The sequence below is a fragment of the Ranitomeya variabilis genome, chromosome 4, assembly GCF_051348905.1.
Source record: "Ranitomeya variabilis isolate aRanVar5 chromosome 4, aRanVar5.hap1, whole genome shotgun sequence".
Classification (NCBI taxonomy): domain Eukaryota; kingdom Metazoa; phylum Chordata; class Amphibia; order Anura; family Dendrobatidae; genus Ranitomeya; species Ranitomeya variabilis.
The window spans coordinates 724,661,949-724,687,293 of NC_135235.1; the positions used below are offsets into that span (position 1 = coordinate 724,661,949).

General features: G+C 50.6%; 1 protein-coding gene across 1 annotated transcript in view; it reads left to right on the forward strand.

Moving 5' to 3' along the window:
* Window positions 1-8,048: 8,048 nt before the first annotated feature.
* LOC143766679 (uncharacterized) overlaps window positions 8,049-25,345 on the forward strand; it is a 59,789-nt gene continuing 42,492 nt past the window's right edge. The window contains exons 1-6 of the mRNA XM_077254531.1: window positions 8,049-8,257; window positions 8,897-9,045; window positions 9,175-9,354; window positions 9,438-9,561; window positions 9,645-9,742; window positions 23,366-23,456. Coding sequence (XP_077110646.1) covers window positions 8,968-9,045; window positions 9,175-9,354; window positions 9,438-9,561; window positions 9,645-9,742; window positions 23,366-23,456 — 571 coding nt within the window. The 5' untranslated portion in view covers window positions 8,049-8,257; window positions 8,897-8,967. The remainder of the gene's footprint in view (window positions 8,258-8,896; window positions 9,046-9,174; window positions 9,355-9,437; window positions 9,562-9,644; window positions 9,743-23,365; window positions 23,457-25,345) is intronic.

Below are 25,345 nucleotides of genomic sequence, written 5' to 3' on the forward strand. Positions count from 1 at the left end.
ACAGTGCGCCTCAGAACTCACTGCTGGAGCGCCTGGACTTGAAGTGACTCGTGTCACACTCCAGTGCTGGAACGCATGGACCGGAAGATCTCTTACTCCCATACTGGATTGCTGCGTCCCAAGCTGGAAAGCATGCCCAGCATATACCTGTAGTGATCAATGCAAATGTCTAATCAAAAGGAACCGGCAATAGATATATGGGAGAGTCTGCGGGGTCATATAAGTATAAGGTGAAAATATATAGAATTGTTTTCACATTTCAGCTGAACATAATTGGAGTCAGGTAGAAAAGCAGGTATATATAAATGTATTTATGTTTATAGATAAATACACATCAATATATGAACCTTACACTCCCATTGAGAAAGCACAGTACACAGGGAGAGTCAGAAGAATGGTCGGGGACAATCAAGAAGTCAGAGCCTATCGGGAACGTGGTAACCAAAACGTGAGATGCAAGACGAAGTCGAGATACAAGCCATAGGTCAGAACAAGTGATAAATGGGTACAGGCAGTCAGAGTCAAAAAGGAACACTAGTACAAGTGAACCGGTCAGGTGCTCAAGCCGTGCAACATGAACTATAGCTGACACTGGCCCACAGGCAGAAGAGGACTTAAATAGCTCAGCCAGCTTCAAAGTGAGGCAGAGGGGATTAACTCCCACATGACCAGTCCAGAAACAAGACAGCTGAACATAAACTCAGAACTGGATCATGACAATATGTACTTTATTTTCGGCCTGACACATAGTGACTCAGGATAGGACCTATTTGATACATTGGTATTCACCTACCTGTTACTATTCCACTCCACCACTCTTACTTGCTTGAGTATTTTCCTCTTGTTCATCTCCTACATGATTCATGCTACTTTTTGATTCATGATGTTTTACTATGTGTATTAAACCCTTGAATAAAATTATATATTTTTAATATTCCTCCTTTCAGTGGTGTGCTTGGATACTTGGTATCCATTTTCTAGTCTCTACAAAGGGAAAGAAGTAGCAAATGGCTTGAGAAAGTCCGGATGAACGGTCCAAACACGGGGTATGTTTACAAAAACAAGCATACGATATCTGTTCACTTAATCCTTTTAGGGTAAGTGAATCCATTCTGAAAATCCACTCACTTTCTCTTCTCAGCATATTCCTACCTTGATCTCCCACCCAGGACTAGGTTTGACCACTTCTATCACAGAGAAGCAGATTGTATTCATCCCCCATAGTGTGTCCCTCTCAATAGTCTCGCTAGTGCGGTATCACAATAATTTGTGTCTCCCAAAGGTTCACTCTCCCTCCTAAACTCCATTTTCCCCAGAGAATCCAAGGGACAGAGTATGTGGCTACGTAGACTACGCCCGCAGTCTTACAATTTGAGAAGTCCCTCTGTTCTCCCAGTGGATGACCTTGTGAAAGATTTGTTGGATCTCATCCATTTACAGAAATGAGTCTCCACACTTATAGAATACACACATCTTCCTGTCCAGCCATGTTCCCCCATATGTAGGTTTTTTGTGGAGAGTGTGTACAAAATGATCTCTCATAGATTGTCCTCTCCTATAGGTGATCGTGCGGGTAGTCCCCACCATCTCCCTAGGGTCCGGATCCATTCTTAGGATGTTCTAATGCCTCCTAAGTACATTCCGGACGTGGTCTTGTTTTCTATCAAACGTGCCAATAAGCCTTGTAATGTCATTTTGGGAACTGCCTTCTTTTTCCTTTTGTTTATTCAGTAAAAGGGACTGTCTATTCTTATTTTCTGCAGAAGTGCGGGCTGAATCTAGAATATATTGGGGATAACCTTTATCCCTTATCCGGCCATACATCTCACCTGCTTGTCTATGAAATTCCTGGATACTAGAGCAGTTTCTCCTCAATCCAAGGAATTTCCCTTTGGGTATCCCTTTCTGAGGGGGCTGGGTGGTGGCTCTCCCACTTTAGGAAGCTGGTACTTATATATATGGCCCCGCAGACTCTCCCATATATCTATTGCCAGTTCCTTTTTCATTTGACATTGGCATTGATCACTACAGGTATATGCTGGGCAAGCGTTCCAGCTTGGGAGACAACAATCCAGTATGGGAGAAAGTGATCTTCCAGTCCATGCGTTCCAGCGCTGGAGTATGACACGAATCGGGGGATGCCCAGGCGCTCCAGCACTTCGCGTCATTTCCGGGCATGCTCTCTGGGGCTTGGCGCACCATCCAGTATGCTTCTATCTATGAGTCCCAGTGTGGAATACATTCAAGAGATGGAACTGCAAAATTCAGCCATTATTGATGTTGTGGTGCGGAGCATGTGCAGTACGATTGTGTTCATTCAACAGGTAGTGAGGGGCTGTTTGAGGAGAGGTCTGGCCAAGTGGCTACTGAAAAGGACCCTCCGATAGAGGACACATGTACATCATCTATAATGAGATGACATCATTATATTGGGCATCCTGATGAGGCGGCAGGGCGAAACACGTTGAGGCACACTTTGATGGATGAGTGCTAATCTTCTTGTTACCCTGCTCAGATTGCTCCATATTTAATATGTTATCGGTGTGTTATAATTGGGTGGTGCTAGTTGTGGATACTAAGGATCCATTTCATAACTGAGCCTCCAAACAAATGGGGTTTATTACATTTTTAAACCTTTTGTGCCGGCAAAGTGTTGGGCTTTATTATATTTATAGGATTTTAGAGGGACAGTTGCCGAGCAGTGGGGGCGCCAATGTCGAATTAATAGGGTGTCGAGCTCTGCTGACGGGCAGAATTCAGTGAGTAGGGCTGGATTCTGTTCATCTTATGTTATCAGTAGATACGTGAGAGACGAAAGGCCGACGACCGCAGTGTTACCGTTTGTGTCTGGGGTCTGTTCTATAGAGAGCCGGGTGTCTGTGAGCGAAGCTGGGGGTATACGGGTGTATACAGAGTACACAGGGGGGTCTGTGACCGAAGCTGGGGGTATACAATGTACACAGAGGGGTCTGCGACCGAAGCTGAAGGTATACGGGGGTATACAGCGTACACAGAGGGGTCTGTGAGCGAAGCTGAGGGTATATACGTGGGTATACAGCGTATACAGAGGGGTCTGTGAGCGAAGCTGGGGGTATACGGGTGCATGCAGTGTACACAGAGGGGGTCTGCGACCAAAGCTGGTGGTATATGGGTGTATACAGCGTACACAAGGGGGTCTGCGACCGAAGCTGGGGGTATACGGGTGTATACAGAGGGGTCTGAGACCAAAGCTGGGGGTATACAGGTGTATACAGCGTGCACAGAGGGGTCTGCGACCGAAGCTGGGGGTAAAACAAGTGTGTACAGCGTGCACAGAGGGGTCTGCGACCGAAGCTAAGGGTATACGGGTGTATACAGTGTACACAGAGGGGTCTGTGACCGAAGCTGGGGGTATACAGATGTATACAGTTATAGTAGTATGCAGGTACTGAGTATGTCACCACGGAACAGACAGATCAACAGTTGAGGGGTTTAATAACAGGAATTAGGCTCTCGCAGGGAGGAAGAAACGGAAAATAACTACGGTAGCAACAAAACAGTGCAAAAATATGGGAGTCAAACAATATAACGGAATTAAGCAGGATTTCTTGAGAAAAGGACACTTATCAGTCTGATGAGGACTTGCTTGGAGGGTCGTCTTCTCCAACGTAGGCGCCGAGAAACAGCGGCACTTGTCGTCCCTCTGTTGTCCGTGGGCTGAGTAGTCTCTAGGAGCCTGCTGCCTGGGGTTTCGGGAGTTAATGTGGTATGCACAGGCTCTGAGTCTTTAACTTCTACAGCACAGCCAGGAATCAGGGGCTCTGCACTGTTAAGTCTCTGTACCAGGAATCAGGGGCTCTGAACTGATACCGCGGGGACCAGGGGGTCAAAGTCTCTGCACGGGCCAATGTCTCTACACGGGTCTCAAAGCGCCCCTCTCCAGTCACAGCAGAGTCCGCTTTCATGTGCACACAAGATGCAGTCTTTCTGGGCAGACTCCCTCTATTTGTCCTCAGACCGGGAGCTCTCTCTCTCCCGGAGCGCAGCTGCACCCTGCTCTGCACGCTGCTCAGGCTGCTCTGTGTCCTGCGCACGTGCCTTTCCCGCTCTCTGCCCGCTTCCTTCCTGTCCCAGTCTCTAAGTCTGCCCCTTGGGGAACCTGCAGCACAGCTCAATGGTTCCAGGCACAGAGCTGAGAAGGTAACCGCCCCCACACTCTTTTTGTGTTTTACCTCCTTAGGCCGGTTTCACACGTCAGTGGCTCCGGTACGTGAGGTGACAGTTTCCTCCCGTACCGGAGACACTGACACACGTAGACCCATAAAAATCAATGCATCTGTTCAGATGTCATTGATTTTGTGCGGACCGTGTGCGGACCGTGTCTCCGTGTGCCAAACACGGAGACATGTCAGTGTTCGTGGGAGCGCACGGATTACACGGACCCAATAGAGTCAATGGGTCCGTGTAAAACACGGACCTCACACGGACATTCTCCGTCTGGGGTCCGTGTGGCGTGCCGGAGACAGCGCTACAGTAAGCGCTGTCCCCCCCCACATGGTGCTGAAGCCGCCATTCATATGTTCCCTGTAGCAGCGTTTGCTACAGAGAAAATATGAATGATAGTGTTTAAAATAAAGATCCATGTGTCCGCCGCCCCCCCACCCCCTGTGCGCCCCCCCCCCGCTGGTCAGAAAATACTCACCCGGATCCCCCGTCGGCAGTCGCTCCTTCCTGGTCTGGCCGCGGCTTCTCTACTGTATGCGGCCGATTACACTCATGAATATGTGGCTCCACCTCCAATAGGGGCGGAGCCGCCTATTCATGAGTGTAAATGAGCGGCCCCACGTGACCGCATACAGTAAGCCGCGGCCAGACCAGGAAGGAGCGACTGCCGACGGGGGATCCGGGTGAGTATTTTCTGACCAGCGGGGGGGGGCGCACAGGGGGTGGGGGGGCGGCGGACACATGGATCTTTATTTTAAACACTATTCTTCATATTTTCCCTGCAGCAAACGTTGCTGCAGGGATGATATGAATCGCAGCTTCAGCACCATGCAGAGTGGGTACCACACGCTCCGTGTGGTACCCACTCGCCATACGGGCGGCACACGTGTGCCGCAGGTATGGCCTCCGTGAGTTCCCAGGCACACGGACACGGATAACTCCGGTACCGATTTATTCCGGTACCGGAATTATCTGGACGTGTGGGACAGCCCTTACACAGTGTACACAGGGGGGGTCTGCAACCAAAGCTGGGGGTATACGGGTGTATACAGAGTACACAGAAGGGTCTGCGACTGAAGCTGCGGGTATACACCTGGTCAGTACACAGGACTCGATACAAATAGGGCTCCGCTCAGTACACGCCTGGATCTGCTCCGTACACACATGGCTCCGCTCCGTCCACCTCGTACACACACGGCTCTGCTCCGTACACCTCGTACACACACGGCTCTGCTCCGTCCACCTCGTACACACACGGCTCTGCTCCGTACACCTCGTACACACACGGCTCTGCTCCGTACACCTCGTACACACACGGCTCTGCTCCGTACACCTCGTACACACACGGCTCTGCTCCATCCACCTCGTACACACACGGCTCTGCTCCGTACACCTCGTACACACACGGCTCTGCTCCGTACACCTCGTACACACACGGCTCTGCTCCGTACACCTCGTACACACACGGCTCTGCTCCGTACACCTCGTACACACACGGCTCTGCTCCGTACACCTCGTACACACACGGCTCCACTCCATCCACCTCATACACAAACGGCTCCGCTCCATAAACCTTGTACACACACGACTTTGCTCTGTCCACCTCGTACACACACGGCTCCGCTCCGTCCACCTCGTACACACGACTCCGCTCCATACACCTCGTACACACACGGCTCGGCTCTGTACACCTCTTACACACACGGCTCCACTCTGTCCACCTTGTACACACACGGCTCCGCTCCGTACACCTCGTACTCACACGGCTCCGCTCCAGACACCTCGTACACACAGGGCTCCGCTCTTTCCACCTCGTACACACACGACTCTGCTTCGTACACCTCGTACACACACGGCTCCGCTCCGTACACCTCATACACACAGGGCTCCGCTCCGTACACCTCGTACACACAAGGCTCCGCTCCATACACCTCGTACACACACGGCTCCGCTCCGTACACCTCGTACACACACGGCTCCGCTCCGTACACCTCGTACACACGCGGCTCCGCTCCGTACACCTCATACACACACGGCTCCGCTCCATACACCTCGTACACACAGGGCTCCGCTCCTTCCACCTCGTACACACACGACTGCGCTCCGTACACCTCGTACACACACGGCTCCGCTCCGTACACCTCGTACACACACGGCTCCGCTCCGTACACACACGGCTCTGCTCCGTACACCTCGTACACACACGGCTCTGCTCCGTACACACACGGCTCCGCTCCGTACACCTCGTACACACACGGCTCCGCTCCGTACACCTCGTACACACACAGCTCCGCTCCATACACCTCGTACACACACGGCTCCGCTCCGTACACCTCGTACACACACGGCTCCGCTCCGTACACCTTGTACACACACGGCTCCGCTCCGTACACCTCGTACACACACGGCTCCGCTCCGTACACCTCGTACACACACGGCTCTGCTCCGTACACCTCGTACACACACGGCTCTGCTCCATACACACACGGCTCCGCTCCGTACACCTCGTACACACCGGCTCCGCTCCGTACACCTCGCACACACGCGGCTCCGCTCTGTACACCTCGTACACACACGGCTCCGCTCCGTACACCTCGTACACACCGGCTCCGCTCCGTACACCTCGCACACACGCGGCTCCACTCCGTACACCTCGTACACACACGGCTCCGCTCCGTACACCTCGTACACACACGGCTCCGCTCCGTACACCTCGTACACACACGGCTCCGCTCCGTACACCTCGTACACACACGGCTCCGCTCCGTACACCTCGTACACACACGGCTCCGCTCCGTACACCTCGTACACACACGGCTCCGCTCCGTACACCTCATACACACACGGCTCCGCTCCGTACACCTCGTACACACACGGCTCCGCTCCGTACACCTCGTACACACACGGCTCCGCTCCGTACACCTCGTACACACACGGCTCCGCTCCGTACACCTCGCACACACATGGCTCCGCTCCGTACACCTCGTACACACACGGCTCCGCTCCGTACACCTCGTACACACACGGCTCCGCTCCGTACACCTCGTACACACGGCTCCGCTCCGTACACCTCGTACACACACGGCTCCGCTCCATACACCTCGTACACACGCGGCTCCGCTCCGTACACCTCGTACACACGCGGCTCCGCTCCGTACACCTCGTACACACACGGCTCCGCTCCGTACACCTCGTACACACACGGCTCCGCTCCGTACACCTCGTACACACACGGCTCCGCTCCGTACACCTCGTACACACGCGGCTCCGCTCCGTACACCTCGTACACACACGGCTCCGCTCCGTACACCTCGTACACACACGGCTCCGCTCCGTACACCTCGTACACACGCGGCTCCGCTCCGTACACCTCGTACACACACGGCTCCGCTCCGTACACCTCGTACACACACGGCTCCGCTCCGTACACCTCGTACACACACGGCTCCGCTCTGTACACCTCGTACACACACGGCTCCGCTCCGTACACCTCGTACACACACGGCTCCGCTCCGTACACCTCGTACACACGGCTCCGCTCCGCACACCTCGTACACACACGGCTCCGCTCCGTACACCTCGTACACACACGGCTCCGCTCCGTACACCTCGTACACACACGGCTCCGCTCCGTACACCTCGTACACACACGGCTCCGCTCCGTACACCTCGTACACACACGGCTCTGCTACATCCACACTGTAAACCCCTCCTGACCCCACACATAAACTTCCCCTCATCCAGCACCATGACAACCAGCACAGCAGAGTCCTGCATACACTGAGGCCCTTGATCATGTGACCCCTGACTCCTCCCCTCCTGTGACCTCATCACAGGTCCTGTGCGCACAGAGCAGCCGTAGAAATCTCAGGCCACGGTGGTCTCCCCCAACTTCTGCTCTTCCTCCTTCTTTTCTTGCAGGGGCCGCAGTGGATTTCATCCTGGATCCATAGAGCCGAGTAGAGGAGCGATGTTCCTTCAGTCTGAGGGGAATTGATGGTGAGATTTGTCCAGCGGCCACTGTACCGAGTAAATCCCACCAGGACTGTAGCAGGTAAAGACCCCAATATCCACCGGTGTCCCTTCTAATGGGGGAAAGTACCAAAGAAAACCATCATATCCGGAGAAATAAACCCCGTACATGGAGACATTGGCCTCAGATATCTCCGGTCTTGTTCTTACCGACAATCTCCTATAAAAGCCTCAAACTTCTGTGTGTGACTCCGAGCTGAGATCTAACGTGATAGAAGATTCCAGTGCGGGGAAGACGGGAAACCTCCATATAGAGGCCGGTGGGGATGGAGTCAGTGACCGACTCTGGACAGATCTGTTCCTAGAGCCGCAGTAGGAGATGGAGATGTCGTCCTCATCATGGAGTCGTTATTTCTCCTGTCCCGTGTAATGAATATCTCCTGCAGTATTACTAATGCCGATTCCAGGGTCGGGAAATGAGACGAGAATTAGCGTTATGGAAGATGAGTCTATGAGTAACGTATTCAGCTGCCGACTCCGAGGGAGAAACTGCTTGTTGTCTGTGGCCGAAATATATAGGTTTTATTAGGAGATGGAAAGAAGGAAACTAAATACTGTAAAATAATAAATCTCCTCATATGTTTCCCTTATTATCTCCAGTAATTGTATTATTACACCGGATTCTTATGGTGTTACATCGGCTCATCTTCTTCTCATTCAGGTCTCTACAATATCGGATCCTCTCAGTGAAGATCTTCTATATAAGAGAATTTCCTGATTTACCCATCAAGGATGGATATGGACAGAGACAAGATGGCCGAGAGGATATTACACCTCACCCTAGAGATCCTCTTCCGGCTTACTGGGGAGGTGAGAGATTCTGATGACGTCACATTACATCATTCTTATCTATGGGAATAACAGATGGACAGAACTGGAGAGGTGAGGACTCTGGAAATGTCTCTAATGAGATATATTAATGTTTCTCTCCATAACCAGGATTACACAGTAGTGAAGAAGACCTCTAGTGAGCGCTGTCAGGACCCTGTGTCTGAGGGATGGGGAAGACCCCTGAGCCCAATCACGGGGCCTCCACCTCACCCCCTGATACATGAGGACATCAATGACCAGAAGATCCTAGAACTCATCTACAAGATGATTGAGCTGCTGACTGGAGAGGTGACACTGCTGGGAATGCTGGGACATTATACAGTAACGCTATGAAGGGATCGGGGGGATGACGGTATCATTGTATGTGTCAGGTTCCTATAAGGTGTCAGGATGTCGCCATCTATTTCTCCATGGAGGAGTGGGAGTATTTAGAAGGACACAGAGATCTGTACAAGGACGTCATGATGGAGGTTCCCCAGCCCCTCACATCACCAGGTAATAGACAGGACTAATTACACACGGCCTATAATTATCTGTATGTAAAGAATGAATTCAGTCCCTGTATGTGTTTCCTCCAGATCTATCCAGTAAGATGACAACACCAGAGAAATGTCCCCGTCCTCTTCTTCCACAGGACTGTAAACAAGAAGATCCCAATGTTCCCCAGGATTATCAGGTAGATGGAGAGAAGGTGTCATGAGATCTCCCTTAGGCGAGTTTCACACTTCCATTTATTTCCGATGCCGGAAGAACCAATACCGGAGATATCAGTGTCCGTGTGTGTAATACTTGCGGCACACATGTGGCAACCATGTACCGCCTCAGTACCACACAGACGGCCGCCTGGGAAGAAGCGCTACTGTAAGCACTGTTTCCTCGGTGGCGGGTGCTGAAGACGGCTCTCATCGTTCTCCCCTGGTCTGCCGGCAATCGTCAGGAGCAGAAGAGAATGATGAGTTATATTAAAGTCTGAACGATGACAGCAGGTGGGGGCTTTTGGGACTTCTACTCCCATCATCTGACACTTGCTGCCGCTAATAACAGTGACAGCAGGAGCGGACGATCAGGGTATTCCTCAGCCGCCACTTGCGATATAATTAAATAAATTAATGAAAAACCCGGTGTGGGTTCCCCCCTATTTTCTTGAACCAACCAGGCAAAACTCACAGCTGGGGGCTGCAACCCTCAGCTGTCAGCTTCAGCAAGGCTGGTTATCAAGAATAGAGGGTGTGAAGATCTGAGGTTGTGGGTTATAAAAATCACAGATTAACGATGCAACTAATTTTTTTATTCCATACATCCATGGTTGTGCAACAAATCCAGGTGGGTGACCAACATACAATGTCCTCAGTCCACAAGTTCCCAATCTGAGATCGGTAGTTCCACTGGCTCCATACCAGGCGATGCCCACTGTCTCCCAACTTTTGGTTGGCCCACAGATTTTGTATCTCCAGCTGCTATAGTGTGCAGTCACAACCTATGTTCCTCCAGACGATGGATATCCTGACCGTAGCTCATGGATACTCCTCCAGCCAACAATCTCCAAAGCTCCATAGATCATCCATCCATTCCAGCTTGGATCCTCTTCCATCGAAATCCCTCCAACAACTGCCTGATTCAACCCTATGTCTTTTTCTCCCGCCCTCTTAAATATTTTGCTTTAGCTCACAGAACAAGGCATATTCCATCAGCTGGGACTGTATGTGAGACCTCCCGTGGTGACGGCTCCCCTGAGTCTACTATCCCCAACCACACAATGGGCCTAGGTTTGGGAGTGCAATGGGAGTCAGACCCTGATACAAATGAGATTGATAGAGTCTGTCTTTAGGTTCACATAAACTCAAGCCTGCTCGTCTTCCTCTGCTGACTGCCCCTAAATAGAAACATTGATTCCTGAGCATGAACTGCTGAGCAAGAAAATCACCACTAATAACACACATCAAGCAAATTCACTATTAAAGTACAATGATACTGATGTCACCGGTGCTCCGTGCTGGAAAAAGTCTTTATGTCTTAGAGCTGTGGACTCCGCTCCACGTCCATTTGTCCTATAGTCTTTAGTAAGCGGCCATATCCTCACACTGGGATCCCCACGCTATGTTTGTTTTTAAATACTTTAATAAATAATTGTAAAAAAAAATGGCATGGGGTCCCCAGCATTTTTGGCAACCTACCTCGCTAAAGCTCACAGCTGGGGGCTGGTATTCTCATACTGGTAAGGGGTCATTGCTTTTGGCCCCCCTCCAGCCTAAAAACAGCAGGCCACTGCTGCCCAGAAAAGGCTCATCTATTAGATGCGCCAATTCTGGTGCTTTGCCCGGGTCTTCCCACTTGCCCTGTAGCGGTGGCAATTGGGGTTAATATTTGTGGGGTTGATGTCACCTTTATATTGTCAGGTGACATCAAGCCCATGGCATAGTAATGGAGAAGTGTCTATAAGACACCTATCCATTACTAATGCTATACAGTACAGTATGTAAATAAAGACACAGCCAGAATAAAATCCTTTAATTGAATAAATGACACAGATTCCTTTATTAATCTTTTCTTTTTAACTCAAATTTTTATTAAGAATAATATTACAATTTACATGTTACATTCTTGTTTTCAATACAAAGTTTTCCCCCAAAACAAACCCCCCCATTCCGAACTTATCCCGCCCCCTCCCTATAAGACAGCCCACCTCTTTTATTAGCTCGACCATCAAAACTATAGAATGACTATCATCTCATTTAGGACTGCAGGCCTCCTGTTGTGTTTTCACCAATTCAGGACCGTGACTCACCCGTCCTCTATAGCGAACCTATCCCATGGCAAGCCACGAAGACCACAATTTATCAGACGTTTCTATTTTCCCTTTTCTTATAAAACCCCTTTTCCAGTTTCAGGCCCTGCTTCACATATTGGAGGAATTCTCTTCTTGGAGGTGGCTCGTCCTTAATCCAATTTCGCGCTATTACCTTTCGGGCCATATACAGCAATCTGGCAATAGCTATCTTCAGGGTGTTATCCACTCCAATCTCATCCACGTGTCCCAGCAAGCACACCATAGGGTCCCTTGGCACCGTGCATCTGTACACTCCTTCCACACGACTCAAAACCACCAACGAAAAGCAGCCAGTCTCGGACACGTCCACATCATATGAAATATATCAGCATTTGTAGATTTACACCTCAGGCACTCAGAATCATCACGCTGTCCTGCCTTATACAACACCTCCAGAGACTTGTAAACTCTGTGTATTACATAAAGCTGTGGCAGCCTATATGGTTCGCTCAGCGACAGCCGTGGGACCCACTCCAGCACCGACTCCCAAGTTTAATTCTCCATTGGGCCCAAATACCTGTCCCACTTAGCTCTCGCCGTTATCGGAAACCTCAAAAGGTAAGTATGCAGCAAGTCTTTATAAAGAGTGGAAATAACTCCCCCAGTAGTGTCTTCACCACACACATACTCCAACACTATATCCCTTTGAATTCTGATGCCTCCGTCCCTATTCTGAGCTCCAAATGCGTGTCTCATCCGCAAATACTGATATTCCCCCGCAGGCCCGAGACCGAACTCCACCTGCAATTGGGAAAAGGATTTCAACTCCCTCTTCTCAATTATCTGATACATGTAGTGAATTCCTTTGGCCTGCCATTCTGGTAACACCCCCAGTGCCACAAACTCCGGTAAATTATTATGCCATAACGGGGAGAATCTGGTCAGCCCCGTAATCCCACGTATATGTTTGTCTACCCCACAGCTTACATATCAATAATATACCGTATTTTTTGGCATATAAGACGCACTTTTTCCCCAAAAAATTGTGAGGAAAATGGGGGGTGCGTCTTATATTCGGAACGCAGGCTTACCCGCATTGTGGCGGCGACAGAGGTGCGGGCATGATGTGGCACGGTGAGCTGTATGGCGTGAGCAGGTCCCATCCATATTTGAGGTGAATCCGCGTCCCGGTATTAATGGAGAGCAGCAGCGCTGGTGAGTTACGGTATTTTCCGGTGGCGGCGGCCATCTTGCTGAGGCCGCGCGTGCGCAGATTCACTACTCTGCGTCCCAGGACTTCAGGAAAATGGCCGCGGGAGGCCGCGCGTGCGCAGATGGAGATCGCGGCGGCCATTTTCCTGAAGCCCTGGGACGCAGAGTAGTGAATCTGCGCACGCGCGGCCTCAGCAAGATGGCCGCCGCCACCGGAAAATACCGTAACTCACCAGCGCTGCTGCTCTCCATCAATACCGGGCCGCGGATTCACCTCAAATATGGATGGGACCTGCTCACGCCATACAGCTCACCGTGCCACATCATGCCCGCACCTCTGTCGCCGCCACAATGCCGGTAAGCCCGCCGCCACCAGGAAAACCACCCAGCTCTGCTGCTCTCCTTCACTACTGCTGTGGCGTCACCTCAAATGTGGAAGGGACCCTGGCCGCTGCCACCTGAGGAAGTGACCGCACGTCTGCCACCGCCACAGCAACCTCCCCATGGACACCAGGCCATGGCGTCGCCCACCTAAGCAGGATGGGACCCTGCTCAGGTGCACGCCGTTCCGCCCACCGCACCTCAGCATCACCTCACCTCTGCCACCACCATGCCTCCTGTGACCCTGCTCTGCCACTGCCTGCCCTCAGGTAAGAGATCTTAAATTTGGACAATAAGACGGACCCCCATCTTATAAAAAATCTTTTTTTCTGCATTTTTCACCCCAAATTTGGGGTGCGTCTTATAGTATGGTGCGTCTTATATGCCAAAAAATACGGTAGTTGGATACAATTTCCCCAAAGCCCCCAGGGATCCATCCTCCAGACACTGTATTATTGGCCTTCTTTTTGTCACCTTTTCCATCAATTGCTGTACCGCACTGGACGACCCCTCATGCGCCCAGCCCTTTAAATGCTGACTTTGGGCTGCAAGAAAATATACTTCAGGGTTGGCAGTGCCAAGCCACCATCTTCCTTGGGTCGCTGAAGCTTCTCCAGTCTGATACGTGGATGATGTCTCCCCCATAACAAATTCCTGAACATGGAGTTAATCTGCCTGAATTTCCCTCTCGGTATCCAAACTGGCGCGTTATAAAGAACATATAGAATTTTCGGCATCAAAATCATTTTGATGAGATTCACTCTGCCCACCACAGATAAATTTTACCTAATCCAGGCATCCACTTTTGCCATAAGAACCCCTATGATCGGAGTCAGATTCCTATGTATGTAGTCCCTAACAAGCATAGAGATCCATATCCCCAAGTATTTAAATTGACTTACCACCTTAAGTCGCCCATCCTCAGGAAGCTCACTCCCATCCTCCCCCACGTCATCATCTCTAAACAGAATCAACTTACTCCAATTTATCGTCAGCCCTGACAATGAGCCAAATCTTTCAATAAGCCCAATGCCCCCCCCCCAAGGAAGCGACCGGGTCAGCCAGAAACAGTAGAAAATCGTCCGCTTACAGCGCCACCTTCTCTTCAATTATCCCATATTTAAACCCAGACACCTAGTCAGACTGTCGAAGTTTAGCAGCCAGTGGCTCCACGGCCAGAGCAAACAAAAGAGGAGAGAGCGGACACCCCTGTCTCGTCCCTCTAGCTAATTGTATAGTCCGCGATAACTCCCCATTCACCCTGACTCTAGCCACCGGCTGCGAGTACAGCAGCTGAATTCAGGACACAAACTGCGAGCCAAACCCCATACACTGCAACACCTGCCAGAGATATCCCCATTCCACACTGTCGAATGCCTTATGGACATCTAAGGATGCAAGAACTCTCTGGCCACAGTTGTCGGACCTAAGCTGCAGATTCATAAACAGCCTCCTTAGGTTGACCGCCGTGGATCTATCAGGCATAAAGTCAGATTGGTCTGGGTGCACCAGGTTGGAGATGACACTCGTCAGCCGCGTCGCCAACACCTTGGCCAGAAGCTTGACATCCATAGTGAGCAAGGAGATTGGCCGGTACGACTCGGGTTGCACCAAGTCTTTCCTTTCCTTAGGAATCACCGCTATTATGGCTTCTCTCATGGATGCTGGCAGATACCCTCTACTCTTAGCCTCATCTAGGACTGCCTTTAATCTGGGAATTAGCACCTCCCCCATATTTTTATAGATCTCAGCGGGAAACCCATCCACTCCAGGCGCCTTCCCATTAGCCATGGACTGTAATGCCCGACCCAGTTCCTCCTCCATGACGGGAGCCTCCAAGCCCTCTCTATCTGTGTCACTCAACCTCGGGAGCCCCAGTCCCTCAATGAACGCCACTGTGTCTCCCACCATCCCATCCACCCGAGAGGAATATAGGTCCGCGTAAAAGTCCGCAAAGACCTCCAAAATCTCAGAATTTTCGGAGACACTCGTACCACTCCTGGAAACCAGAGAATGGACAAACGAAGTACTCCTCTGGGCAGAAGCCACCAGCGACAGCATGTGACCGACCATCTCACCCTCCTGATAGTAAGCCAGCTTCAGAAATTCCCACTTCCTTTCAGCCTTCCCCAACAAAATTTTCTCCAGGTGACTTTGAGCTGCCTTTAATCTGTTCCCAGCTTCAGGAGTACCCATTATTACCATCTCATCCTCCGCTACCCTTAGCCCATCAATCGCTGCCTTCTCTGCCTCTCTCGTCTTCCGCTTACATCTACTAATATCTCTAAACAACAGACTTCTTAAGTACACCTTCATGGCTTCCCATACAGTAAGAGCATCTACACTCCCATCATTCAGCACAAAAATTCCGCCAACTCCTGTTTTATCTTACCTAAATCTATACTGTGCAGCCAGTTAGGGTGAATTTTCCACTCTCTCCTGTTCGCAGCCTGTGTCCCCATCAGTCGGAACTCCACCTCAATTGGACTATGGTCCGAGAGGGCCCTAGGTAAATATCGCACATCCCCCACCATCGTGTCCAACAGACGGTTGCCCAGAGCCAGATCAATCCTGGACAGAGCACTATGAGCCGGTGAATAGCATGAATACCCCCTTTCCCCAACATGTCTAACTCTTCATAGGTCAGTCATACCAACTTCGCGAATATAAGTCCCAAACGTAGTAATGTGTCCCACTGTCCTATTCTGGGAGTTTTTATTTTTATCCCAAAAGTCATCACATATATTATTAAGATCCCCAATAATTAGAAATGGTATCGGGCCCCAGCGTTCCACCCGTTCCAACACCTCTCTAATTTTCTTACTTGAGTATGGGGGCGGAATATACATTGCCGCTATACACATCAACACTCCGTGTGTTTTATATTGCACCACCACATACTGACCATCCTCATCCACCTGTACCATCACCCATTCATACTGCACTCCCACAGGTACCAACACCGACACACCCCTAGAGTAAGTAGAGAAGGTAGAATGGTATGCCCTCTGTATCCAGTATCTGGCATACTGCTGAAGCTTCGCCGAAACCTCCCTACGCCTCTGACCAGGGCTGCCACTAGAAATTTCGGGGCCCCATACTGGCAAAATTTTCAGGGCCCCCTTGAGACTCCGCCCAGGCTCCACCCCAGCCCCGCCTCCATGCTCCACCCCTCAAACTGTCCACAGTCCCACCGCTCTCTCTTGGAAAAACTCCACTTCTCACCTATCACACATTAACAGTTCCCATCACCAGATCACACATATAGCCAGCAGCTTTTGTTTTGGCCAAAATATTTTTTAAGCCGCCACCATAACACGGTAGACACTTTTGGCCGGGCCCTACTCTACTGTAACCTATTAAATATTTGTTAAAATATGCAATACAATTTAGGTATATTTTTATTTATGATGATGTGTGCAAAACTGTAAAGCGCTGTGGAATATGTTAGCGCTATATAAAAATAAAGATTTATTTATTTATTTTTCAATTTTTAAAATGACCAATAATATCACATACAAGGAACAAATACCGCAACACCATGTCCAGACCACATATTACCACCAGTGACCGAATAATATCACATACAAGGAACAAATACCGCCGTACCATGTCCAGGCCACATATTACCATATTGACTGAATACTACAATTCTGATCAGTAATAAAAAAATAAAAAAAGCACCATACTATCACCATAAGTGCCAGTATTCACAGGAGATCTGTACTTAGTATGCAGTGTCTGTGTAGAGGTATTACAAAGATCACTGGTGACATTATACACAGGACTGCTGTATATAGTATACAGTGTATAGTGTCAGTGTATAGGTAACACTGACTCACCAGTGACGTCTTTAGGTGAAGTCCTTCATCTTACATCCAGCACAGACCGCCATCACTTCATCCAGCCAGGACTCGTTTCTGCAGGAAATAACACAGTTATCTCGAGCTCCGCTTGTAGAACACATTACTTAATTTTTCCCAACTTCTACATTACACCACATGAAGAAAAAGAGGCGATATAGTGTCACTCTGCACACTAACAGGACCGCCCCCCATGTAAAACAGTATCCTCAAAAAATAAAATAAATACATCACTGCAGTAATAATATCCCTAAATTAGTCCCTATGGTACTAATATTCCCCATCCTGGCCAACGTGTGTTTCATTCCTGGCATCAGCCATATGTTCTCCCATCCTGCCCTCATGAGTATCCATTCTGCCCCATATGATCTCCCCATTCTGCCCCATATGATCTTCTCCCCATGTGATCTCTCCATCCTGCCCCATTTGTCTCCTTCATATCCATCGTGCCCCATGATCCTGCACGATCTGTCTCCAATTCTGCCCCCAGTGTCTCCAATCATGCCCCCATGTCTGCAATCCTGCCACTTGTCTCCAATCTTGCCTCCTGTGTCTCCAATCCTTCACCATCTGTCTCCAGTCATGCCCCCATGTCTTTCATCATACCCCCTATCTCCATTCTGCCCCTTTGTCCAGCATCTCTGCCCCCGTGTCCAGCATCTCTGCCCCCGTGTCCAGCATCTCTGCCCCCGTGTCCAGCATCTCTGCCCCCGTGTCCAGCATCTCTGCCCCCGTGTCCAGCATCTCTGCCCCCGTGTCCAGCATCTCTGCCCCCGTGTCCAGCATCTCTGCCCCCGTGTCCAGCATCTCTGCCCCCGTGTCCAGCATCTCTGCCCCCGTGTCCAGCATCTCTGCCCCCGTGTCCAGCATCTCTGCCCCCGTGTCCAGCATCTCTGCCCCCGTGTCCAGCATCTCTGCCCCCGTGTCCAGCATCTCTGCCCCTGTGTCCAGCATCTCTGCCCCTGTGTCCAGCATCTCTGCCCCTGTGTCCAGCATCTCTGCCCCTGTGTCCAGCATCTCTGCCCCTGTGTCCAGCATCTCTGCCCCTGTGTCCAGCATCTCTGCCCCTGTGTCCAGCATCTCTGCCCCTGTGTCCAGCATCTCTGCCCCTGTGTCCAGCATCTCTGCCCCTGTGTCCAGCATCTCTGCCCCTGTGTCCAGCATCTCTGCCCCTGTGTCCAGCATCTCTGCCCCTGTGTCCAGCATCTCTGCCCCTGTGTCCAGCATCTCTGCCCCTGTGTCCAGCATCTCTGCCCCTGTGTCCAGCATCTCTGCCCCTGTGTCCAGCATCTCTGCCCCTGTGTCCAGCATCTCTGCCCCCTGTGTCCAGCATCTCTGCCCCTGTGTCCAGCATCTCTGCCCCTGTGTCCAGCATCTCTGCCCCTGTGTCCAGCATCTCTGCCCCTGTGTCCAGCATCTCTGCCCCTGTGTCCAGCATCTCTGCCCCTGTGTCCAGCATCTCTGCCCCTGTGTCCAGCATTCTGCCCCTGTGTCCAGCATTCTGCCCCTGTGTCCACCATACTGCCCCTGTGTAGCATTCTGCCCCGTGTCCAGCATAATTCCCCCGTGTCCACCATACTGCCCCTGTGTCCACCATACTGCCCCTGTGTCCACCATACTGCCCCTGTGTCCACCATAATGCCCCTGTGTCCACCATACTGCCCCTGACAAGCATAATGCCCCTGTGTCCAGCTTTCTGCCCGTGTCCAGCATTCTGCCCCTGTGTCCAGCATTCTGCCCCTGTGTCCAGCATCCCTGCCCCTGTGTCCAGCATCCCTGCCCCTGTGTCCAGCATCCCTGCCCCTGTGTCCAGCATCCCTGCCCCTGTGTCCAGCATCCCTGCCCCTGTGTCCAGCATCCCTGCCCCTGTGTCCAGCATCCCTGCCCCTGTGTCCAGCATCCCTGCCCGTGTCCAGCATCCCTGCCCCTGTGTCCAGCATCCCTGCCCCTGTGTCCAGCATCCCTGCCCCTGTGTCCAGCATCCCTGCCCCTGTGTCCAGCATCCCTGCCCCTGTGTCCGCATCCCTGCCCCTGTGTCCTGCATCCCTGCCCCTGTGTCCTGCATCCCTGCCCCTGTGTCCTGCATCCCTGCCCCTGTGTCCTGCATCCCTGCCCCTGTGTCCTGCATCCCTGCCCCTGTGTCCTGCATCCCTGCCCCTGTGTCCTGCATCCCTGCCCCTGTGTCCTGCATCCCTGCCCCTGTGTTCTGCATCCCTGCCCCTGTGTCCTGCATCCCTGCCCCTGTGTCCTGCATCCCTGCCCCTGTGTCCTGCATCCCTGCCCCTGTGTCCTGCATCCCTGCCCCTGTGTCCTGCATCCCTGCCCCTGTGTCCTGCATCCCTGCCCCTCTGTCCTGCATTCTGCCCCTGTGTCCAGCATCTCTGCCCCTGTGTCCAGCATCTCTGCCCCTGTGTCCAGCATCTCTGCCCCTGTGTCCAGCATCTCTGCCCCTGTGTCCAGCATCTCTGCCCCTGTGTCCAGCATCTCTGCCCCTGTGTCCAGCATCTCTGCCCCTGTGTCCAGCATCTCTGCCCCCGTGTCCAGCATAATGCCCCCGTGTCCAGCATAATGCCCCTGTCCAGCTTTCTGCCCCTGTGTCCAGCATCTCTGCCCCAGCGTGTCCAGCATTCTGCCCCGGGCCCCCCTCCCTGGATTGCCGCTCTCAAAAAAAAAAAAAAAAAGTACTTACCTTGCCATGCTCCTGCGGCGGGCGAAGCATACTTCCTCCATGCAGGTGAAGGCGCACTCGCCGGCGGCTGACAGTGACGTCAGACGCCGGCGAAGTGCGACTGCGCACTGCGGCCGCTCAAGTCAGCTGCCAGCCTCCGACTGGCTGGCGGCGGCTGTTAACTATTGACGTGCGGGCACGGGCCTGCACGTCAATAGTGTACCGCAGTGCGTGCAGGGGGGGCCCGGTGAGCAGATAAGACGGGGCCCGATGCGGGCCCCCTCTGCCCACCGGGCCCCATACGCCAGTCATAGCTGTCATGCCCTGATGGCGGCCCTGCCTCTGACACGCGGCGTTCTCCTTGTCAGCGTCTTCTCTGGCATCAGCGCCATCTTGGCTGGCTCCTGCATCACCAGCACTCACGTCCTTCTGCCGCCGCCTGGTCATTGCCTCCAATGCCGGGTCCACTGCTCAGCACTGCTTTGCTCCCCTGACCCTCAGCCAGCCGGTATGTGGCAGAAAAGTCCGGTCAGCAGCGTCTGCACAGGATAATTAGCCCCTTAGCAGCGGGAGCGCTCTTCCATGAGTCCACTCACATGGCCAGCTAGGACACGCCCCTCCTTTATTAATCTCAATTAAACCATAGTTACTGCATCGTCTAATTCCACCGAAGCCCTCGATCTATAATAAAAGTAAAATAAAAAAACAACAATATACCATACCTGTCCCTCGTTCTGTCCCACGCTGTAATCCATGTCTGGGGGCTAAATAGTTTTCAAGCTGGACGGTGCCAAGATGCGACCATCCAGGCTGAAAAGCACTGGTGAATGAGCTGCTGCGAGCGCAGCCTCAGTGACAAGCGGTGAAATCACTAGCATTTTCCCACGGTACTGAGGTCACCGCAGTTCAGCCCGGCCTCGATGATGTGACCGCTGGCAAATGATGCTGCGCTCTCATCAGCTCATTCACCAGTGGTTCTCAGCCTGGACGGTCACATCCTGGCACCGTCCAGGTTGAAAACTAATTGTCCCTCAGACACGGATTACGGCATGGAACAGAATTACAGACAGGTATGGTATATTGTTGTTTTGTTATTTTATTTTTATTGCAGGAGATCGAGGGCTTCGGTGGAATTAGGCGAGGTCGTAAGTATGGTTTAATTGAGAATAGTAAAGGAGTCAGTCATTTTCTTAATTAAAGGACTTTATTCTGGCTGTGTCTTTATTTACCATATAACTATAGGATTAGTAATGGAGAGATGTCTTAAGGTACCTTCACACGAAGCGACGCTGCAGCGATAGCGACAACGATGTCGATCGCTGCAGCGTCGCTGTTTGGTCGCTGGAGAGCTGTCACACAGACCGCTCTCCAGCGATCAACTATGCCGAGGTCCCCTGGTAACCAGGGTAAACATCGGGTAACTAAGCGCAGGGCCGCGCTTAGTAACCCGATGTTTACCCTGGTTACCAGCGTAAAATCTAAAAAAAACAAACAGCACATACTTACATTCACGTCCCCCTGCGTCCACTTCCTGACTGACTGAGCGCCGTACAGTGAGAGCAGAGCGGTGACGTCACCTGAGCGGTGACGTCGGCTGCTTTCACTTTCACTTTGCGGCGCTGAGTCAGAGGAGGAAGCAGACTGCAGGGGACGCAATGTGAGTATGTGCTGTTTGTTTTTTTTACATTTTACGCTAGTAACCAGGGTAAACATCGGGTAACTAAGCGCGGCCCTGCGCTTAGTAACCCGATGTTTACCCTGGTTACCAGTGTAAAATATCGCTGGTATCGTTGCTTTTGCTTTCAAACACAACGATACACAGCGATCGGACGACCAAATAAAGTTCTGGACTTTATTCAGCGACCAGCGACATCACAGCAGGATCCTGATCGCTGCTGCGTGTCAAACGAAACGATATCGCTAGCGAGGACGCTGCAACGTCACGGATTGCTAGCGATATCGTTATAATGTCGTTTCGTGTGAAGGTACCTTTAGACACTTCTCAATTACTATGCTGTGGGCTTGATGTCACCTGACAATACAAAGATGAAATCAACCCCTCAAATATTAACCCCACTTGCCACTGCTACAGGGCAAGTGGGAAGAGTCGGGCAAAGTGCCAAAATTGACACATTTAATAGATGCACCCTTTCTAGGCAGCTGCAGGCTGCTGTTTTTAGGCTGGGGAGTCAATATCCATGACCCCTTACTAGCCTGAGAAACCAGCCCCAAGCTGTGAGCTTTAGCAAGGCTGGATGTCAAAAATGGGGGGGACCCCACACCATTTTTTTAAATTATATATTTAAATATTTTTAAAAAATAGCATGGGTACCCCTCTATTCTTGATAGCCAACCTTGCTGAAGCTGACAGCTGAGGGTTGCAGCCCCCAGCTGTGAGGTTTTCCTGGTTGGTGCAAAATAATAGGGGGGAACCCACACCGAGGTTTTCATTCATTTATTTCGATATATTGCAGGCGGCGGGTGATGAATACCCTGATCATCCGCTCCTGCTGTCACTGTTACCGTATTTTCCAGCATATAAGACGACTGGGCGTATAAGACGACCCCCCAACTTTTCCAGTTAAAATATGAAATCTTCTTAAAAGTCGGGGGTCTTCTTATATTCCGTATGTCGTCTTATAGGGCCGGTGACTAATGTGCCTTTTGGGGTGGGGAGTGGTCCCGATGATGAAGAGGGGGCGTCTCACAGTAAAGTGTGAGTGGAGTAGCCCCCTGTTACCTCATTGCGGCAGCGTGGGGGTCTCTGTGCTGGGGAGCAGCGGCTCCTCATTGCGGTAGCATAGGGTTTCTGTGCTGGGAGCGGCAGCTCCTCTTCGTGCCGTGGGTGCTGTGGGGCGGTGCATCTTCTTGCAGCGTTGGGGCTCCTCCGGCATCTCCTCAAGGCCCGGAGGCACCGGCAGCTTCATTGCTGAGATGCGGTGGCCTCCGGGAAAATGGCCGCTGGGGGCGGGGCGCATGCTCAGATTCAGATCTCGTCTCCCGAGCTCGGTTATTTCACCCCAAGCCTGTAACTTCCCCATCATGTGATTGATCACATGATCATGTCCTCATGCAGGGTCCTGGCTGGTCTGCCAGGGGGGATAAAGTGGACCTTCTCCCACCCGCTCTGTGAAGGTCCACATAAAACCAGCCCTGATTATGCAACTTAACCCTCACAACACGTAGTGTGCTGGAGAAAAATGCTCTTGCGCAGTGACACATATCTCCCCTCTATCACCTTACCAGTGACTGTCACAATGTGTAGATGGCTGTGAAGGTCTTGTGCTCAGTGTTGCTTTATCCACCAGTATTATATGTTTTATACTTGTGTCATGAGAACGGTGGATTAGAGCTGATCATAGATGTGACTTCTCCATCTGTCTGTGACTTTTACAATATTTGTTACAGGGAGAAGATCTGACCCATATTAATACTACAGAGACATATGTGAGGGGTGATGAACGGTGTAAAGAGGAGATTCCTACATATGACTACCCAGGTGAGTAGTAACCACTAAATGCAGAGAAGTCACAGATTCTTCTCAGTCTCCGGCTGTGGCTGCTTTATCGGTGGTGTGGTCCAACGTATCACAATTGTGTGATCACCATTTTGCCTCTAGACCACAACATTCTCCTTCACCCAAAACTGTCCAAGTGACTTTGGGCGTTGAAAGCCCTTTTCTATAGAACTTACAACCTGGAGGATCCAACTACCCCCTGAGATTAGAAGACTCTGACCGTTACCTGCCTAGATCTGTAAACTACAAAGGCAAATGACAGTGTACGTAGAATGTGCTGACAAGTCAGAAAAATATTATGATGAGCCTTTTAGAGAAAATGGAGGGTAATGATGTTGTTGGCTTCCAAAATCCCTGATGTGGGAAGGAGGAAAAAATCAGGGCTTTGAAAAGTGCTGCCAAGTGCTGAGCCATAAAGTTGGGCATCAAAACAAACGAACGTAAAAAAAACCCAACAAACTTTTCATTTTAATATTCTACCCATTTCCGCTGTGAACCAGCTCCTTCCTCAGGCATATACAAATGATACATTGTGGATGTTTTATATCCTCCAGAACGGCGTCACTGATCCAGTTGCTTAATTCATTAATTAAACCGCGCCATGGTGCAGTTTTTTGTATAGAAACCTTTCTTCATATACAAAACAATATAAATAGATGTAAAATACATATTGGATGCACAATAAAATCCATATAAAGAAAAATATATGTACATGGAAAATCCTCCAGTTTAAGTGTGGATAGTTTAATAATCCAATAGGATTCTCTAGTCACAAGTCTTTGGGACGTATTAGACACATGTTCTGATATTTGTTCTAATATAATGAGTCTTAATCTGGTGGGATCTCGTTTATATTGTAAAACAAAATGCCTAAACAGACAGATTACACCTTTCCTAATATTCTGTCTCTGGCTGGTCATCCTATTATGGATCACTTGGGTCATTTTTAGATCCCTGATATTGGATGAATCTCCCTTCTCCCCTTCTGTGCTGCTGAATGTGATCATATGGTCCCTACAAGACCAGGTCCAGTCTTTCTGGCCAAACTTCGCTTTTATGATTGACAACAGTAAATGTGCAGTGAGGCCAAGTGTGAATTTCTGTACAATAACAGCAGAGTTTCCCTTTATCCTGATTTTACAATTTCTTATAAAACCGACTAACTTCAGACAGGATTGTGATAAACTACATAATAATTAGTGCACCTGCACCATGATGTATCTCTAAGTTGTGCGTGGCTGATGGCTGTAATATACAGTGGGTACGGAAAGTAGCGTAGAGAAAGTATTAGCGCCCCCATTTCAGGAGAGATTACTGCACAATCTGAATTCCCTAGGATTGAAAACATAATGTAATTTATGACATGGAGTGAATCCATGAAACCAGGGCTAGAGCCATGCCAACATCTCCTGCAGGCGTGAGTAAATGTACAGTGGGTACAGAAAGTATTCAGACCCCTTTAAATTTTTCACTCTGTTTCATTGCAGCCATTTGGTAAATTCAAAAAAGTTCATTTTTTTCTCATTAATGTACACTCTGCATCCCATCTTGACTGAAAAAAACAGAAATGTAGTAATTTTTGCAAATTTATTAAAAAAGAAAAACTGAAATATCACATGGTCATAAGTATTCAGACCCTTTGCTCAGCATTGGGTAGAAGCACCTTTTGAGCTAGTGCAGCCACGAGTCTTCTTGGGAATGATGCAACAAGTTTTTCACACCTGGATTTGGGGATCCTCTGCCATTCTTCCTTGCAGATCCTCTCCAGTTCCGTCAGGTTGGATGGTGAACGTTGGTGGACAGCCATTTTCAGGTCTTTCCAGAGATGCTCAATTGGGTTTAGGTCAGGGCTCTGGCTGGATCAGTCAAGA